Source organism: Fulmarus glacialis, unplaced genomic scaffold (assembly GCF_000690835.1).
Source record: "Fulmarus glacialis isolate BGI_N327 unplaced genomic scaffold, ASM69083v1 scaffold48275, whole genome shotgun sequence".
NCBI lineage: Eukaryota > Metazoa > Chordata > Aves > Procellariiformes > Procellariidae > Fulmarus > Fulmarus glacialis.
This window is the reverse complement of record NW_009213318.1, coordinates 2,758-22,690: the sequence shown is the minus strand read 5'-3', so window position 1 is coordinate 22,690 and position 19,933 is coordinate 2,758. Positions and strand designations below refer to the sequence as shown.

Below are 19,933 nucleotides of genomic sequence, written 5' to 3'. Positions count from 1 at the left end.
GTCTTTCTCGGGTCACTGCTGTTGTTGGCTGCTTCATAGTCTATACGTTACTCCAATTAAGTAACCAGTGAACAAGCAGGCATTTATTTCTAAGAATCACCAATGCAATTGGTGTTAACAAGTTCTAATTGTTATTAACAGCAGCTGTCATTTTAAGTTGACTAAGCACAACAGCTCTGGGCTGCTGCTGTTCATGTTGTCCCGCGAGGCGCACAGAAGACTTACTCCGGAATCCAGTTTGTCCAGAGAATAGTTTTTCAGATGGTAGAGAGCCAGAAAGTACAGACCGGATGACAGCAGTGCTAAGACTTGCTGATTTAACACACCTAGGAAACAAAGGAAGAGCTGAGAAGTGGAAGGAGAGTTTGGAGATGAACAGACTGGATATAAATAATACCAATGATTTCCCCAGCCAACCTTTCTAGTAATTTAGAAGAAATACATTGGTGGTATACTTACACCACCTTGAAACAGGACCAAGAATCTCACCTGTTCAGTGCTTCAGAATTTTGGCAGATGATGAAATACGACCTTTGTGGCTACACTACATTACTTTTCTATTATTATTTTTATATTACTTTCATTTCAGAGCTCTAATTCCCTGTTCTTTCGGAGAGTGAGCAGTAATAAGCTGTTATGAATGCTGCAGCTTTTTTAAAAAAGAGGAAGGAAAGAGGAAGAAAGCAGATTTTCTACTCATCACAGAAGAAATTTCAGTTAATTGGCTTACTATCAGAAACAAAAGCTATTATGATCCAAGTAAAGCTTACGATGCACATCAGACAGAATTCTGAAATTAAATCATATCCCTTTACAGGTATTGAAAAACCTAAGAAGAATTTAGGGTTAAAGTTCCAAAACCAAGTACAGAAATTCACATTAAAATACGTGGTCTCTATTTCTGTAATGATGTCATAAGAGAAAAACAAAACATCTAATCAGCAAGCACTAAAACTTGAACTTTTACATTTGTTACAGTACTTGGGTTTACCATAGACACCTTTATTGCCTTGGAATGTCCATAGAAAACTCCCCTGATGAGCCTTCCCTTAAAAGCCATTGGTTTATGCTCCTCTTCAAAGCATAAAATTCAGTTTTTCCTACTCAAAACGTCTTAGTAACTGATTACATATTTAGGATTATCTATATGAGGGAGAGGGTTTTTTTTTTGTTTTTTTTTTTAATGATGAGGGTTCCAAAAATTGTGTAATATTTGGTGTACTGTTTTGTACCTGACTGGTCAAACCATTTTCTTGCAGCTATTTTGAACCTCCAAGATAAAGTAATCTGTTTATTCAGTCTCATGACTGATCCGATCTACCTGAAGAAATTTTATTCTGGAGAGTTTTGTTTTATTATAGTCATCTTCAATTCTAATGAATACTTCTGGTTTTGATGGAGAAGACAGATCTATTTAACATACGGATCTAACCTCTAAAACTGAGAGTAAAATTATTCTATGAAAGATAGGGGCATGTGTAGAAAATTAAAAAATAAATCTGGTTTACGTGAAAGAAAATGTTCGGCAATACTCTTAAACATTCTGTCAGCATCCATTTCATGTATTTACACGATTTAAGTTCTTTTTTGTGGCTTTTCTTTTTCAGTAACTAAAGTTTCCATTTGTTACTCTTGCTCCTCCTGGAAATACAGTGGTAAACGATAACATAATTTGTTATTACAAATACTTAGATGACTTTGCTGAAAGAGTATTTACCTCAAGCATGTCCCAAGAGTCATCAGATCCAGTTTGGCTTGAAGGTTCTGTCTAACATTAAATGCAAAATGTCCCTTTAGATAAAAGTAAAATAGAGGATACATTACTAAAAAACCTACAGGAAATGAGAAGGTATTAGAAATTGTGTTCTAGTTTAAGTGTAAAAAGATTATGTCTCAAACTATCATTGTCAATGATGCTTTATTTAAATGAATCCAGTTGATATGAGCTGAATATACGATTTTCCAGAACAGGAGGGTCATTTATATATGTCATAAACATAGAGTATCATTACAGGCCATTATGTAGTATCTCTAAAAAAACCCAGTGAGCTCCAGACTTGCTCTAAATCCTCCTGAATTCAGCCTCTCTTGACAGAAATATGGACTTGAGCAATGCCTGATGAGGTGCCTCCTACAAGAAACCCCAGTTGTAGAGAGCATACAGACACTACAGGCCTTGCAGTATGCAGGAGGATAGATGGTAATTTCTAAAACTGAGATTAATATGATCCTTTACCACAAAGAAATAAGCAGAAGTGACGGATTTTTATTTTATTTTCAACTTGGAATTTGTTTTATTTAGAGATGTTTAATTTATAATTATATCATGCTGGCTCAATGCTTAGTTGTGTTATGGCGCTCTGCCCAGAAATCCTCATGGATGCAGCTTTTAACAATTTCTTTTTGCTTCACAGATGGTCTGTATTTGCCTTTTGCCTTTTTTTTTTTTTTAATATATTAATTGCAAGATTTTAAAATTAAAAGAAAAAGCAATAACAACAGTGGAACTATTTTAGGCTTCAAGCCTTACTTGTCTGCAGGATTTCTTGTGGAACTGAGTTGCTTCAGATTAATGCAAAGTCTGCAACATACATACCATATCAATCTCTAAGTATAGTTTGAAATATTAGCAATACGTAATACCTTCAGAATTATGTCTGATGTAACAGTAAGAGATTATCTGTTGGAATTGCAACGACTACAAAACCTCTCATAAGGAATTGCCATTTATTGTTAGTCTGCTGTAGTGCAGCAGATCTTTGCTGCCTTAAACATACCTGTAAGGCAATGAGCAGACATTAATTATTACAATGAAGTCATAAACCTTTAAAGACCTACCTCGAGGCAAGGCATGGGATTGGGCTTACTTCGTTAACAAAAAATAGGTAATGCTGGAAAACTAGAAAAACGGAAATGGGGATTTTTCCCTGAAAGGGAAGAATGACAATATGTCCTTCCCCAGAGCAGTTCTTTCTGAGACAGCACAGCCTATAGGCAGTTCCCTATAGGGTACAGTGGAGTCTCCATAGACAATGCAGTAGTTTGACAAGGTCACATGGTTCCCACCAGTATCCTAAATATCAGCCTCTGGTAATCAACTTACTAAAAAAAACCACCAAACCAAAACAACAGCAACAAAAAATCAACTCATGATATTCTACAGCCTGGCTTATATATTACTCCAGATAACGTCAGGGAGATAGTCCCATCCACTGCTGGTACTGTCCTCCGGACACGGCTACGCAGTGACTCCGTCTTACATTCACTTCATTTTCAGTGACATTTCTTCTACAGGACTGGCAAGTCCTGACTGATTGCAGCAAATCACAAGTAGCCCTAGATTTTCTCAGAAGCAAACATTGGGATCTTGATCCCAAATATTTCATATTTAAGGATATTGTGGGGTTTGGCTTTAAGTCCCTCATTCTCCTGCCAATTTCAAATATGACTCAAAACCGAGTTCATTTTCTGATCTGTTGCAGTCATTCTCACAGGACTTTGTTAGAAGCAGAATATAGAGAGGATTGTAAGAAAATAATTTTGGAAGAATTTCTGGAGCTGGCATGTCCAAAAGGATTTAAGAGGCTAGATCAGATGACGAGGACATCATCTTTATATTAATCCCTTCCTTCCATGCACATTTTGGAGGCCTAGGAAGAATTCTCTCTTGCCTAGATTTTTCATATGAAAAGCTACTCATGTAGAGACAACCTCTACTGTAGAAGATATGCTGTTCGACTGTCTTGTCATTAATGAACATGAAATTAGCAGCTAATAAAAGATGGTGACACAGTAAAGCAATCCAAGAATAAATCCTAGACCACTTATGCCTCCTTCCCAGTAAGTTAAATTTCAGTGGGACTTCTGCTATTGTTCTCAACAGACCGCAAAGAGAAACTCAGGCTGTAATGAGCAGTGATTTCAAGGCAAATAAAAAGGAGTAAAAAAATGCCACAAAGAATCCTTCTTAGGCTGCTGGCAACAGCACAGCTACAAAATTAGCCTCTGCTTGTGACGTTCCAACAGATGGGTGTCACCCAGGTGGAACAGATGACACATCAAACAACAGTCAGTCTCTCTCTCCATCATATTTGACCCCAAAAGAAATTACAAAGCTCATATTTAAGGAAGAAATTACTGTGATATGCTATGCATATTATGCAAGTCATCCCATGTGCATTTAGAGACACAGGTACAGAACAGATTGTGTGATATAAGGGGTTTATCTACATTAATTTAACCTACAGGCATTATGGAAAGATAAGTCTGTAGCTGAGCTTCCTACACAAAATAAAACCTTTTTGATCTGTCTGTAAAGCAGATATTTTGTTGCAAACAACAAGAGGACGGAAGGTTATCATTAGTTGCATTTAAAAACAAAACACAATGGAGAAATAAAGTGCAGTGAAAGAAAAGAAACAGGCTAAAGATAAAGTTACCTCAGCAGATTTACATGCTTCTCTCTTTATGAAGAGGCATCAGCAGAGCAATGCACGTGGGCTTAAAAAAATGAGTTTACAACTGCTACAACTGCCTGGGGGAGGGTGGACCCATGTCACTGTGGATCCCACAGTTCAGAGATAGACATAGAGCCTGATAGTTGATCAGACTATTTATCTGATTATTATTGATGGCACAGTACAGAATATTTTGCTGAATGAGGTCCCTTACTGGGCCAGATCCTGGCCTGCAAGGCTGCTGTGGGGAACTGAGCCATCCCAGTGGGCTGACAACCGGCCTCCTGGGGACGAAAACCCACCCACAGGAGAAACTCAGCACAACGCTGACCATACGAGGAGAAGATTTGCTGTATAGCATATACAGGTCCTAGAGGGTGAGTGACATTTTAAACAAAGCTGGACCAGTTCAGTCAGAAATGGATATAAACCCAGTGAAATTCCTGAGATGTCAAGACAGGTAACTTGTATTTTCTCCTCAGGAAATTTGTTTTTTTTTCAGGTAAGTATTTAAAGGAAAGCAGGTAGGTTTTCATCTATTTAGGACTCCTGCTAAAAGCAATGAATTTGTAAACACGGGAAGCAAAATAGGGTATGAATCTATTCTAAAGGAAGCATAATTAAGAGCACTTTATTTTTACTGCCCACAGTAAAAAACCTCAATAGCTAGAAACATTTGCTGTTTTTCAAAGCTTGAATATTTCAAAAAGACTGTTTTCCATCCAATATCACAAGGGGGAAATAACCAAGACCAAAATAATGTCTCACTGATTTTATTTTATGTATGAATCAACTCTTCTAAAGGAAATACTACCTTCTTTCACTAGAAGCATGGAAGAGTTCAAGGATACAGTATGTATTTTTAAAGAAAAACCTAATACACATGTTTGGAAAGGAAGAGGACAAGACTTAAGCTCCTGGCAGTATTTGCAGACATCCACAGACATTTTGAATAGAGGTATTCTTCTGGGGGCTTTCACCTTGTCTGAAGGTTTTGTACTTGTTCCAGGTCTTGCACTGTTTATTACATTTTAAAAAGTCAAGTTATTCTTTCCTACTGCACTGCAAACTAGAACATTACTCTTGCTAATTTTGGGGACTCAAGAGCAAACAGAGCAGGGGAAGAGTCAGACATAGATGAAAGCATAATTCTAAAAAAGCAATTTAAGTTTCCACTTAGGAAAAAAAAAAAAAACAACCAAAAACCAAACTCAACAAAACCAAACAGAATAAGTAAAGATTTTCCTCAAACCTGCAGCAATGAAGCCTGTTAATTTTCTCATTGCAATATTAAAACCATTGATGTCAAAAATGCCTGACCCAGCACTGCATCACATTAGCAATCCAGGAAACATGACAAGGGACAACTTCTTACGCTTTTGTCAGACCAAGACAAATAAACAGACAGAGATCTGACACTGGAGATGAATATTAAAGCCGTAAGTAAAGAGATTGCATGTAAAGTAAGTGATTGCAGATTATAAGGAATTCTTTAAAAGAGATATTAAGAAGAGTTAGTGCAACTCAAAACACAAACCCCCACACATATACTGCAGTCTCTTCATTTCCAGAGTATTTAAAAAGAAGACATTCATTCCATCCTGCCAATATGCCAACTTGTATGTAGAGGAACCATTCTGCTCTACTGAGTTTGCACTGTTACGTTGTATGACTACTAGTAGCTCTACTTGGCACACTATAACTGCTGTGGTTTAATCTTCACCCTATATTCCAAAAAAGAGCTAGTGTTCACTATCAAGGTTTACTACTACCCTCCAAGAACTACCCTGTCCTAAATATTATCCTTACAGAGTCCAGACTTGTGGGAATTCTGTATGGCCAAGCAATGCAGGAGGCTTTTAGACAAATTCCATCAGCTTCATCAGGTTTGCAAATCAAGGAAATGTCTTTCAAAGTGAAGAAGCCAAATCTTAAATGACATCAAACATTCATTCATCACTATAATAATTCTGACTCCTATTCGTTATCCAAGGCCTCATTTTGTTACACACTATATGAACGGAATAAAGAGTTTCTTCTCTACAGAGTTTGCAGTTTGAGAGATAAGAAACACATTGATAGAGCTGGATATGACTGTCTCCGAAGCTGACCATTCTCCCTAAGTGACATTCCCTGTAGGAGGCATCCTTTAACTACTAGAGATGCTGGGCTCTTCATGCATCTACTGCATCACTGAAGCAAATTTTTACCAGGTCATTATTAAGTACTCAATTGCTATTGCTCTTAGAGCTTATTAGAGGTTCATCTGAGAAAGTGCGGCTTTTAATGAAGGCTGCACTCCTCATCAGCATTAGCAGTCCTCAATTTTATATTTCTTTCCACTAAGAAATGACCAGAAAGACATCCTTTTCCAGTATTCAGAAAACTGAGGAAGGACGATCATGTTTTTGCAATAATCTGTTTCTTAGGGACCAAGCCTTTTAACTCCCCAAAGCAATGGAAACTTCACTGACGTTTTTAATGAAAAAGGGATTGGTTCCTCTATTAATTCACAACCAAAGCATGATTTCCCCTTCCCCTCCAGTCTCCTGAGAATAACATATCAGTGAAATAACATCTTGTCACACATGCACATCAGCAAAAGCATCTGTAAATTCTCATTCAAGAACTGAATTTGTGGTAGTGGCTCATAGCAACACATAAAACAGAAAGAAAACAGCTTGATTGGCCTTTTAAAAGAAAATCCAGCTCATAACAAATCCTATTTTAACTTGTTAGCTGAGGAAGATGGATGTGAGAATTTGAGGGAAGGCAAGGAATGGAACATCTTATTTGTATAATGCCTCTTCACATCATGGCCACGTGTTAAATTCCAAGTATCATGTTGTAGGGCAGTCTAAAGTTCTATTTTACAGGTAAGCGAACACAGTTAATTAAAGCAGCACCTCTTGGCACAGACAGAAGTCACGTACTTTTAAATTAGCCCCTGTATTTTGGAAGACCTTTCTTCAGCAGTTTAATAATAAGCCTGTTTAATGATCAGACTTGAACAAATAAGAGACACCGGAATAACCAATTTTAAGTCATTTCCTCCAGCTTCTCCTGGCCTTGAAACTCCTCTCTTCTTCCACAGTTTCACTGGCCTTATGAATGGTTGTGAGAGGAATCTGGAAGGCTGGAGGTCCTTCTCAAGCTCTGTTGGGAAACGGTCCCGAGTATCCAACACTGGAGCTGAGATTTGAGAGCCGTTCCCGTATTAGCCACAGCAACTCCATGTATAGTAATTACTGATCTGACATTCGGCAATTCTGTTGAGCTTATTTACAGCACTGCTCTGAGATGCCAAATACTTCGAGAATACAAGCTAGAATAATTGCATAGTCAGGGTCACACATAAAATCATTTTTTAAGTTAATTGCCTGGTACTTAAGATAAACAAAGATAGATTTGGGCTTCTTTTCCAGTAAAGCTCTCTTACTGCCAATTACATCTGAGTTTCCTGGCTACTGGCAGTCATCAGCGTACTGTCACAGCTAAATGGCTCCAGAAAACAAGTATCCTTAACAAGAAGAACTTGAATGATATGCTTGGGATGGTTATTTAAACAGAGCTTACATAAACTAAGAGATGAAGGGCAGTGAGAAGCGAGGTACTGAACACTGACTGCCCCTTACCTTGAGCAAGGCATACTCAAGGAATTGGAATAATGTTATATTAGGAGGACTTTGCCAGTTAATTAAACTGATCTAATCAACACATCTGTATTGCTGCAGGTGTACTAGTCTAATTTTCATCACTGTGGGGAATCAAAGACATTATACTGATACGGAATTATACACATGTAATTGCGTTCATGACCACTTCCCTTAAAACAGTATGTGCATGGTATATGCGTATCTTTGAGCTGCAACCCACGGACAGAACTGCAAATGCAGGAAGCAGCAAATGCAATACAGGAATTAATACCCAAAACAAGACATAATTCCTTTCAATTTACTGGAGGGGTTCTTTTTGTACAAGGCTGTTCTTGGACAAAATTGGGATTTACTGATAATAGATAGTTATTCTGAAAAAGGAGGTATTTTGATGGTTTTCTTTGACGTAAACAGGAGGTGAATAGATTAACTGCCCTAGCTCAGAATTGTATGACTAGACTACAGGTTAGTGTTGCTAACTGAGAAACTGCATCTGTTCTGCTCTAGAATGTGTGTATATATATGAAGATATTTAAATAAAATTTATTTTATACAACTCCCCTGGAGTTATTTTGGCTCTCCAGTACCAACAAATAGGGGTTTTCTGTTGTTTGTTTTTGTTTTGTTTTGAAGTTTAGTCAGTGAAAGCAGTGACTCAGATTACACCTTGGAAATAAATCAGTTCACCAACTGAGTTATTTTTAGTCATCTCTCCAAATCTGCAACACTGGTTAAATATTTGGTCTCACAACACAGCAGACAAAAGTTGCGAATAGCACTAAACCCCAACCCACTGATTTGAGCTGAAATAAAAAGACAGTCAGGGACCAATCTTCCCATTACTTCTAAATAAAAACTGCATGCTGTCTTTTGTACGCTTGCAATAATTAAAAAATAATCCTATTGTTTGGAGTAGCACTTGGTCCCCAAGGAAAGAATTCCTTTCCATCTAAACAGATTTTTACTTTTGTTTTGAATCTCTGCCAGGCAGGGAAACCAAATACAGGCCTTCCCCACTTGGTTTCCCCCCCTTCCCATGGGCTCTTTCACCATCTGTGCATGATCATGGCCCAGCCTTTCTTCCACCCCCCTGAAAAGCACACAAGGATTCCTCCCAAACATGTCTCATCGTGGGAACACGTGGCTGCTGGGGATGGCGCTGGTGAACTTGGGGTTGGATTAAATGTAACATGAAGCCACTCTCCAGGGGCCATCGGGGGCCTGACGTGGAGGGAGAAGTTGGGGAACTATTTTTTCCCTCCACTCAGGGAAGCGTCTCTTCCCCAAACTGCCCTTGTTCCTCCCTGAACTGCGTGTGACAGGGAAGGCACCGTCACTCCCTCTCCTCCCGCTCCCAACCACCACAGCTGGCACCGAAACCTGTACAGGTTTTCTGTGCACTCCCCATTTCAGCAACTGCTCTGTAGACTACTAGAGCCGCTCTGCGGGGTTTCTGTCTGTAAATCCATGCACTAATGAATTCACTGATCACTCTTCTGCATGGCCCTGCTAAACCATCGAGCTGTTATGTACCATCCCTCTCCACGGCTGCTCAGGATGCTCCCTGTCATGTCCTCTGTGGGGATTCAGTGCTTTGAGCTCAAAGGCATTAATGCAAGGGAGGTGGTGAATGCTGTGGTCAACACTTGGCCCATAGAGATCACACGTTAGTCAGTCTGCAGGAAGCTTCGCTGTGACTAGTTTACACTGACAATGTCTTTGAATAGCAAAGGCTTGAAACTCCCTTCTAAGAAAACCTGGCTTTTCAGAAGCCACCAAAGTACTCAACACCACAGACACGTGATTATTAATTTCATTTTTGTTCCTCTGCTAAATCTTGAAATGCACGCTACATGCCTGGAAAAGGGAGTGCATGCAGGGGAACAGAAGTGCAGTTGCACCTCAAACATTGTTTCATCTGATTACACGCTCCTGTCTAGTCCCTGCTGTATTGGCAAGTATTGCAAGCATTTGCAAGGACTTGCAGAAGTACTTGCAGAAGGTTCCAGCTCAGGTTATGTTCTCAAGGCTAACGCACGTAACACAGTTCCAGCTCTGCTAGGCACTGTGGAATACACAGTTCAGAATTTGCAAAACGTGCATGCATGGACAGCCACAAATGTTAACTGCAGCTTTCCAAAGGGAAACAACAGCAAAAATAACGAAGTTTTCAGGAACATAATGCAACAAACTGAATCCCAGTACTCACAGCAAACCATCACTGAAATGCAGCTAAAGACACCACTGCAGGTGTTTTTCAAAAGCCTAAAGAAATGGATATTACTAATGGAATAAACAGATAGAAAGCCAAAATAGATGGACCAGTGTGTTCGTTTCTTCCTTCCACCATTCAGGAACAAAACCAGTCTCTAGTTTGTGCACATACCTGAGCTGTTCTCACTCTCCCTTCAACTGGACTGAAATCATCCCTGTAGACATTAGTTCTTGGAGCAATGTTATCTACAAAGAAAAAGCCCTTTAAGACTGCAGATCTATTCTATATTTGGTTAACACACCGTCTTGAAAGAAAAGGGTCTTGGTCCTGCAGCTTTGCTATAAATGGTTAATTAATGCAGCAACGCTGGTGGCAAGTGGCAGAATTTAGTCTGTGATTTTTTGATTTTTCCAAATTCGTGTCATACAAACTATGCTCTAACTATATCGGTGTGGAATTGATCTCAAAAGGATTACTGATCTACAGAGAGAGAGGAATAAAACTGGAATATACTCCCTCTGCTTCAAAGTGCCATCAGCGAGTTACACTTCTACAAGTGACTTTGAGGAAAGAGCTATAGAAACAGCAGTATGGATGGTCACATCCCGGAAGGTACCAAAAGCTAAAACGTTTAGCTTAACTCCCAAAGTAAAGAATTAATACAAAGAGGTTGCGCAAGGGAGAGAGCAAATGTATCACTGTGCCACACTTTTGAACACCCCATCACATGCTGACCCCTTCAAAAAGTAAAAAATATCCCATGAAGCCTGTGGTTTTGATACAAAAAAGAGCATTCATAGCTGGTCAGTACCAGATCCATGTTTTACATTAGCTGTAGAAAAACAAATGAACAATTTAACACTCCCTGTCAATTTGCCTTACACAAATTGTAAGGCTTGTAATAAGCGTTGTTAAAGGTTCTCCCAAAAGTGCCCGTTGTGCACAGCAGTCCTGGCAACATTGCAGGTTCCAATAACAGCAAGCACATCCTTGAAGCAGCAGCTCAGTCACATTTGAGTATGGCACTGTCATATAGCAGGGTGTTATGGAGTTTAAACACAAAAAAAGATTAAAAAAAAAAAATCAATAATGAGACATTTCATTCATTCGTTACCTGGTAGAGTTGGTACGACTCCTCTAGATGTCCTGCCTGAGTTGGTTATGTGAAGCCAACCTGCTTTTCATAGAAGAAGGTCGGTTCTTGATGCTGGCCTGCTGCAAGATCCCCAGTTACTTTGATCCACTGCAGAAATTCTTAGACAACTAAACTTCTTAATGTCACTGGGCAAGACGCATGCTGAAAACATTTGTTCTAAAACAAACACTGGCAGGAATAAATCAAGAAGTTCAAAAGGAAATAAAGAGGTTAGGCAGCTTCCATACACAGACACCAGGGTAAGCTTGTTTCTTACTCAATTAGATATTACTACTACTAATTCCACCCAGAGACATTTTATGGGGGCCTAGGAGTGCTTGGAGAGTACAGAAAATATATCAAAGATATAATTTATAGCTGCTAGTGTCATTTTACATTGTTCAAAAATATTTTTGTGTGAGTTTGCATCAGTTTCCCAAAGTAACATAGCAAAAGGTAATCTAGTCTCACTAACTACAGACCCCAATGCATGAAAAGGAAACATGCTGGACAGGTGATGTTTCTAAGTAAAAAAGCAAACCATGTTATTCCCCCTGAATGAGGGGCACAGGACAGCAGGCAGATCTTTGAAATGTTGAATCCTCTAAAAAAAATTCCACTCCGCTCCCCATACTTGAATCTTTCCCAGGATAAACTGATGTGGAGATAGGGCAGCCCAGAAGAGCATCCCAAATAGTCTCCTTCCACATCCTCCCACCAAGTCATTCCAAGCCACTGTGGCTTGATAAAAAACAACCCCAGCTATTCGTGATCCCAGACTGCCTCGCTCAGGGAGGTTTAGTTTTGCCTTTGCTGGAAGACACCCAGCTCCCCACTCCCTGCCTCCCCGACTTGGGCAGGTAAAGCACAGGGCAGCCAGCTCATAGCCGGGCAAGGCAGTGGGCAGCCAGGGTGGCAGAGCTCACCGGTGGGATGGCTGGGGCAGCAAGCTGACACCTGCCAGGCTGCTCCATGTCGCAGTAGCACATTCAGCTTGCTGCGAGCACCAGTCGCACACATCCCTCTCTCTAAATATATGCACACACATGATTTCTTCTTACTTCAGTTTTTCAACGTAAGAATTTAGACAGAAGGTCCAAAGGGAAGAGAGGAAGCCATAGCAGAACTCATCTGAGACACATCCCAGTTCTCTTTCCTTTGCTCTTTCTTTTCTTTACCCACTGTGCTGTAGCAGGCAAAGAAATTAATAAATCTTCTGCCAATGCTAATGGGTCACTTTACAGTAGACATAAACCTTGGGGAAAACTCTGTAATCGAGACTTCCTTCTGCCTTTGGGATTTAAGCTAACATCTTTGCGCTGGGACAATGAAGTTTTTCCTCAAATACTGAAAAGAAATGCAAGGAAAGCTGACAGGCTTCCCACTGCACAGAGGGGAGCCAGACAGCATTTACCCTAACTCCAGAAAACTGGGCTTTGCCACACACACAACAAACCTCCTTCCAGTAACCCCTGAGTAAGTAACAAGTTGACTTGCACCGTAAACTCTAGAGGAATACAGCTAGGAAAGCAACTCCTTCAACAGCACAGCTAAAACACACCTCACCAGTTTCTTGCTAGGTAGTGCTCTGTAGCACATTCCTACCTCTAGAATACCTGTGGTTATGCCAACTGATATACATAAGTAAAAGCTGGTTTCAGTAAAGCTCTATTTTTATTAGAAAATAAAGGTACATATAGGAAGCAACAGAGTTGTTCAAGTAACGCTTGAGCCACGAGTTAACTCAGATTCGGCATGGGCACACTTCTGTAAGGTCAGGGGTTTATTTCATTCACCCAGCACATGCAATCTACATTGTTAGCCTGCTTGTAGCCCGCTCCTGTCTCCCCTGGCAGGACACCTCACCCCTCAGGGCAGAGATGCACCTTCTACATCAGTCCTCCTTCAACTGATGGGATAACTCAGGTCTACCAGTCACTTCGTCCTCTAAGCAAAGCTGAAACTCTCTTGTCAGTCACTCCGTAACTTTTCTCCTAGATTAGATCCCCCTCTCCACCTCCCTCCCCTGAAAAAAGGAAATGTCCTCCCAGCCTCTTCAGCAGCCATGGCCTGGGATATCAAAAGGAGGTCAGTACAAATAAACTGTCTCGACTCTCCCAACTCTCTTGTGAGCTCAGGTTTTCTCCTTCAGCCCTTCCTGCTCCGTAACTACCTTAACCTCCCCAGCCTCCACCCTCCCACAGTCATTTCTTGGCCCACCTGGGGACCATTGCCTCCTACATTTCCTAGCTCATTTTTTTCAGCAGGCAAACTATCAGATGCCTCTTGACAACCATTCACCATCAGGCTATCAGTCCTTATGGGACCAGAATTTGCAAGCAGGCTGTGCCCTCTCGGCTAGCCCAGCTTGGGACGAGGGTCTTGCTGCTATGATTAAGACCTCTACTACATTTCAGGAAATCATGAAAGAGCAGAGAGGCCTAAAACGTTGGCCTTATAAAGATAAACATTAAATAAAATAGCATCAGCCCTAAATAGAAGGAGGAGTGTGCTGGGAATGATGATACTGGGATGCAAGGGAGAAACAAGGCACCTGACTAGGACAGGGTTTCAGCAGGGAGTGAGATGCTGCCTACTCCGTGGGACAATCCCTTCCCAAAAATCTCTGCCATTCCCCAATTTCCCAGGCACGTCAAATGTAAAAGCTTAGCTCTTCCATCACATCATACTCTACATAAACAGCCTTTGTGTACCCTAGGAGGAGCCTCTGCCCAGGAGAAGCTGGAATCGCCCGTGGCAGTTGTTGAAATCATTCCCTGCGCTGAGAGCCATGGCAGACACGCACAGGACCTCATTCTATGTTGCAAAGAGGTTTGAGAGATTTGAAGCTGAGGAAGCCACGCGTGTATATCGTATTTCACACTGCAGAAGGAGGATGCCTTGAGGACAGCATGCATGTTAGTCTTCTATGTATATCAAAGAAATAATTTTAAGTAATCCAGGATACAATATCTAGTTAGTTTATAAAATTTTCCATTTCATTGGTCTGTAGAAAAGCAAGTGTTAAATAATCAAAATATAATGTCTGACAGCTTTTTAGAAAACCTCTGCATCACAATATTTAAATATATCATTATGTGCTTTTTAAAAGCCTGATTGGAAAAATTACATCATTTTGGATTTTCTCAACATCTGGTGCGTCAGCTCTCAGTGTCTAAGAGCCCTATAAATAGATGTTTGGACCACCTCAATACAATTCACGTATGCAGTTTTTCCATAATCCACTTAACTCTATTATTCAAATAAAGTGCAACTGGATCGTTTCTTGGGAACAGGGATTATGCAATGCTCAGTACAGGAGGTTCAAGAAAAACAGTATAAAGCCAAACATGAGCTGCAAACACTTGCAGAGAAGCAGAGTTTGTTTATATTTATTTATATACCATATTTCCATTTCTTTCTCACCTAACAGCCACTAGCTCCTTTTGCCTCTTTTGATCTACTAAACTCTTTCTCATATCTTAGTATACCAAGAGTGTGGCCAAGCAGTTAAACATCAATTGCCAACCGATTAATAATGAAAATGTAATTGCAGGATGATGAAAACTTTAATATAACTAGATCCCTATGCTGCTAGGAACTACTGTTTTAAATTAAAATTATAAATCCCTATAGTACTGACGAGATTTTGCCAAAATCCACTGAATTCTGGAGTTTGTTAGAAAACCAAAATATTTACAGTTTCAGGTCGGAGATGGCCAAATACTACGAGCATAACTTTCTACACACAGAAGAGTTTTTCTCTCATATTTCTAAAAGGCAACTGCTATTAATATGCTCCCTTAAACTCCTTAAAAGCCTTCCAGTTGCATGCAAGTAGAATACAAATATAAAAATAAAAATATGCAATTCAGCAATGAGAACTCTGAACAAAACCCTTGAAAACAAACCGTGTAACACTACTTTAATACACAGACACACATATATACCTATATCTACCTAAACCATACTTAAGGATGAATTTCATTATCTGTGTCTTTCAATTATTCACCTAGTGTGAACCACTTGGGTAAACAGCTCTGTGAAAGATCTGAGTATATCATTTGATACAATATATATTAGCGTAGAAGAAAGCTCCAGGATAAAATGCATTAAGATGGATTCTTTTCTTCATAAAAATGAAGTTAGGGCTTCTGGTCAATTCAACACTCAAAAGCTGTTTCTAAGGATCCCAATTTCATCTCATGCTTAAGGTTCATTTAGAACCTCGGTAGCCTACCCCACCTCTCTGGGGAACTCCCAGCTATGGAGACGCATAAGCTGGGAGCAAGTCTCAAAAAGTGCTATTTTTAGCAGAATGCAGTGTAGGTTTTGGAGTTAATGTGCTACGGGGATGAAGACATGAAAGGAAGCAAAAAAATTTGGAGAACATGAGGGAGGTAGAAAATATCAGATACTGTCAAATATCTACTGACAATTATAATGGGGTATAATGCCGAAGTGTTGGCATCACGGGGGGAGACACTTTGGGAACTGTCTTTCCTTTTCATTAATTCAAGCCCTGTGGAATTAGGCACTGTGAAATGCACAGGTAGAGGGGAAGGGCCTTCCCAGGAGGAAGGAGCAACTCCAGCAGGGAACAGAGGCAGAGAACTGTGTTAAGGCTCAGTACAAGTCAACTGGGGGACTGCCAGTGGTCACGGGGGTTTGAGGCAGCTGATGGCTCTTCTCTGAGATGTCTTCTGCAGTGGGGAGATACTGCAAAGAACGTAAGTCCGGAAGAAAAAACATCCACTTAAAATAGTAAATAAGCAGCAGCGAAGGCTCTAACAATAAAATAACCACTTGGTTTTTGTCTGCCTTTCCATTGAATCACAACTCAGAAAACACTCTTTAGCCCACCCGAATTCTTAGCTTTCACCACAGAAGGACTGTCTGCCACCAACACCAGCAATCACGAGTAAGTGCTTAACCGAGTACTGCCAGCCATTAGCATTTTAATTAGAAAGCTCCTAAAAGCAAGCATCTGCTTTAGCGATACCATTTCCATTCTTTTTCCATTCTGTTTTCACTGGAATGGTGAGACATTTCACTTTAAGTGTGATTCAGAATTCCAATTTCAGAAAAAATATCTCCATAGTTACACACCTCTTTCTTGCAACAAAGTGCCAGTTCTCCATGGCTCTGCTTTCAAATTTTAAGTGCTGAAATGCAGTAAAAATGCCTTGCCTCAATCATCATGACAGATTCGTTTTCGGTTTTTAGCCAACAGCTAAAACATACAACAACATTTTCCTCTCTGCAAGGATAACTGAAAGAGACCAAAGGAAATAATCTAAAAATCCAACTCGCGATGTAAAAGAAAACTTTGTGTAGAGATACATCCATTATATAATACCAATAGGGAGGATTCAGCCTAAACTTATGTCAAAACAAAAGACATTCCAAAGGGTGTGTATTTGAAAATAAGAGATATATGGCCCATATAAATATGCAAAGGTAGAATATACTAATACAATCCCTTAGCATTAAATGTAACACTCAAATTATTGCAAGTTTAACTCTTACATTTGCAATACGCAGAAATTAAGAGCAAGATATTAATTAAAAATTAATTACCTTATATATATTCTTTCATTTAACACAAGTATGCCAATGTTATGTAAGAAATCCCTACCCTTCTTTAGAAGACATTAAACAAGAATAATTTACAGAACACAAGTCCAAATACCTTATACAGACAGCTCATATTCAAAACGTAAGCATATCCAAGGTATCAAACTTCTCTCCAACTAGACTCGACATTTACCCACCTGCCCAGTGCTCCTCATTATAATGAAAAAAACTGCACATCTGCTCTGCTAAATAAGATTAGAGAAGTCAGTTTGGCTGGATTAATCTATCCATACAGACAATATCATTAGTTAGAAGTGCATGGCTGGGGTTAGAGGTAAGCCCATAAGTGACTTTTGTTTGTTATTTAACTCCCGTTTCCAGAAATGGGAAATTGTATTTATCTTGTGACTGTCTCACATTCTGATTTCCGCTGTTACACTCTAAAGTGATAATCACATCTAAATGTTTGCTTTATAAATGATGAAGAAATGTAGGTTGCACCTGGACTTCTTCCACTGACTCATGGACTTACAAATAAAGCCTGCAAGTCCTATAAAAACATAAATTCACTTGACATATGTGAGTTCAGTAGCTGATTCCTTTTGGGACCTGTGATAATTTCGGCATCTGTTTGAAGCACTAGTAGCACCAAGTCTAGAGCTCTCCGCCATGCCTCTGTCTTGGCTGTAACATTATCATAAACCTTTAAACCCTCTCCGTGGTCAGCGAAGGGACCAGAACCACCCCTGAGCAGATCACCTCTTCTAAACTCTTTCAATATATATGCTGAGGGAGAGCCAGAGTCAGCTGCTTTTTTGAGGTGATGATCAACTAAGGTACGCGCTTCCAACTCCGATGCAGCTTTTGCAGTGTTACACATAACCACTGAAAGATACTGCTTCCAGCCGCTTGCTAATGCTTGGAGCACAACTGATTTATACTCTGTCGCAGATGCTGCCAGCCAAGGATTGTGAAACTCTTTCACACTGTTTTTATTTGCTTGCTGTAAAGGCTGTTCTGCAAGCATCTGAATGTGACTAAGGCACAAGAGCTCCACTGCACCACCACCAAGAAAAACCTTCTCATCATTTAAAGCATGATGGAGTCGATATACTGGAGTCCAGAACTGGTCTTCGATGAGCTGCATCTTTGAAGCTACAGTAGTGGTAAGCACGGCCGTGAGCAGGGGAATTCCTTGCACTTTTATCCTGACTGGCACAAGCTCACCCAGATCCATTACACGCCCGTCGCAGGCCTCCCACAGCTCCACTTGGGCCCCGCTCCCCACACAAGAAGCATTCAGCTGGGTGAGGTATGTCACTGGCTGGGTGCTGGTGACCTCCCCAAAAGCACACAACACATCCCGAGTCACAGAACCAATTAGCAATATACTGTTTGCTATGCATCTTTCCATTAAGTTTTCGCACACATTTCCTTTGACCAAAACCAAGTTTACTTCAAAGCTTATCAGAATATCTAACATACTGCTTAGCCACAAGTCTCCTGCTCTGACTTCCTGTAGGCTCGGATGCTCCAATACAGTCCTCACATTACATGGTCTATTAAAACCTAAGTGACGATATTGTTCAGTTAGGTCACCATCCATTAGCAGAATCCGAAGGGGTTTGTCTTCAAAGTATTTGATAACCGTGGCTTGTTCTGGTGATACTAATGTGACAAAGCCTGGGGAGACACAAGAATAGCTTTCAGGCAGGCCCAGTAAACAGCACGTCACAATTTCTGCAATATTAAACTGGGAAGAGCCGCTGCATTCTGCTCTCTCTTGTTGATACGCAACAATGCTTTGTAGCAGTTTCATGCTAGTCTGATTTCCATGGCTCAAAGTCATTGCCAGGTGTCCTAAACCATAACATTCACATGGATCTGCTGATTGTCCTGAAAGGTATCCCTGAAAATTACCTTGCTGACTTGAAAAATGGCTTTTTCCTAGAGCGCTGAAGTATCTGCTGTGGGTTAACTTTTGTCTGTGACAGCTGGATGCGGTAACACCACTTCCAGAAATCACAGATGTACTTTTGTCACCCGCTGGTTTGACAAGAGAAGCTATTGAACCAAAGCCGGCCAAAGGTGAAACCAGACACCTGTTAAAATTACAATCATCTTCTTGATGGGGACAAGAATTTATTGGAATTACTTCTTCTGGTGCAGAAATATCTTTCTGAAAATACAGGAAAATCTGAGGATTTAGAAGACTGTCATGTCCAATTTGGCAAGTTTTGCTTTTAAAAGCATTTGGCCTAACACTGCTAGAACAGAGCTCTTTATTTACATCATGTGTTGATATTTGAAGACACTGGACTCTCTCACAACAAGAGTTCAACCCCTCAGACATCACAGATACTACTGCTGAAACAGGAACATTCTGCTGGAGGCACTCCAGTATGGCATTGCTCCATGCACCAATGAGAAACAACAGGGTACTCATTCCAGTCTTAAACTCCTTGTTTTGTGCCTGAATGGTTTCATTAAGAAGCTGTCCAGCAGCACTAGTTAAATCCAAACTTTCAATCAGTCTAACAGCAGAACAAATCAATGTGCTTTGGTTGGTGCTTTCATCCACAATGAATTTACATGATTTCATTGGCCCCAATAATGTTCTTCCAGCTAACGCTAAGGACGAGAGCTGCTGAAGTCCAATATGTCTTCTTGCATTCACATCCCTGAAAGCCATGGGCAGCAGGCAGCATCTGTGAACAGAACACAAACTTATTGCCCCATCCTCACAGCACTCCAGAGCATATGTCACCAAAAACTTAAATGAACAGTCTAACATTGAACACAGCTCTCCTGCAACGCTGTCTGTATAAAACAGTTCTTCATCCTGTGCACTTATTATGAGATATCCACGCACACAGTTGCTGAAATGGTGCAT

At 40.2% G+C, this 19,933-nt stretch overlaps 1 protein-coding gene across 1 annotated transcript; it reads right to left on the bottom strand.

The window, feature by feature from the left end:
• Positions 1–17,590: 17,590 nt before the first annotated feature.
• BBS12 (Bardet-Biedl syndrome 12) lies at positions 17,591–19,732 on the bottom strand. Its single transcript, XM_009578144.1, has one exon. It carries the CDS (start codon positions 19,730–19,732, stop codon positions 17,591–17,593), a length of 2,142 nt encoding a protein of 713 aa, XP_009576439.1.
• Positions 19,733–19,933: the final 201 nt, after the last annotated feature.

Coding starts and splice junctions, on each gene's coding strand:
- BBS12 (XM_009578144.1), bottom strand. CDS start 19,732: ATGGCTTTCAGGGATGTGAATGCAAGAAGACATATTGGACTTCAGCAG.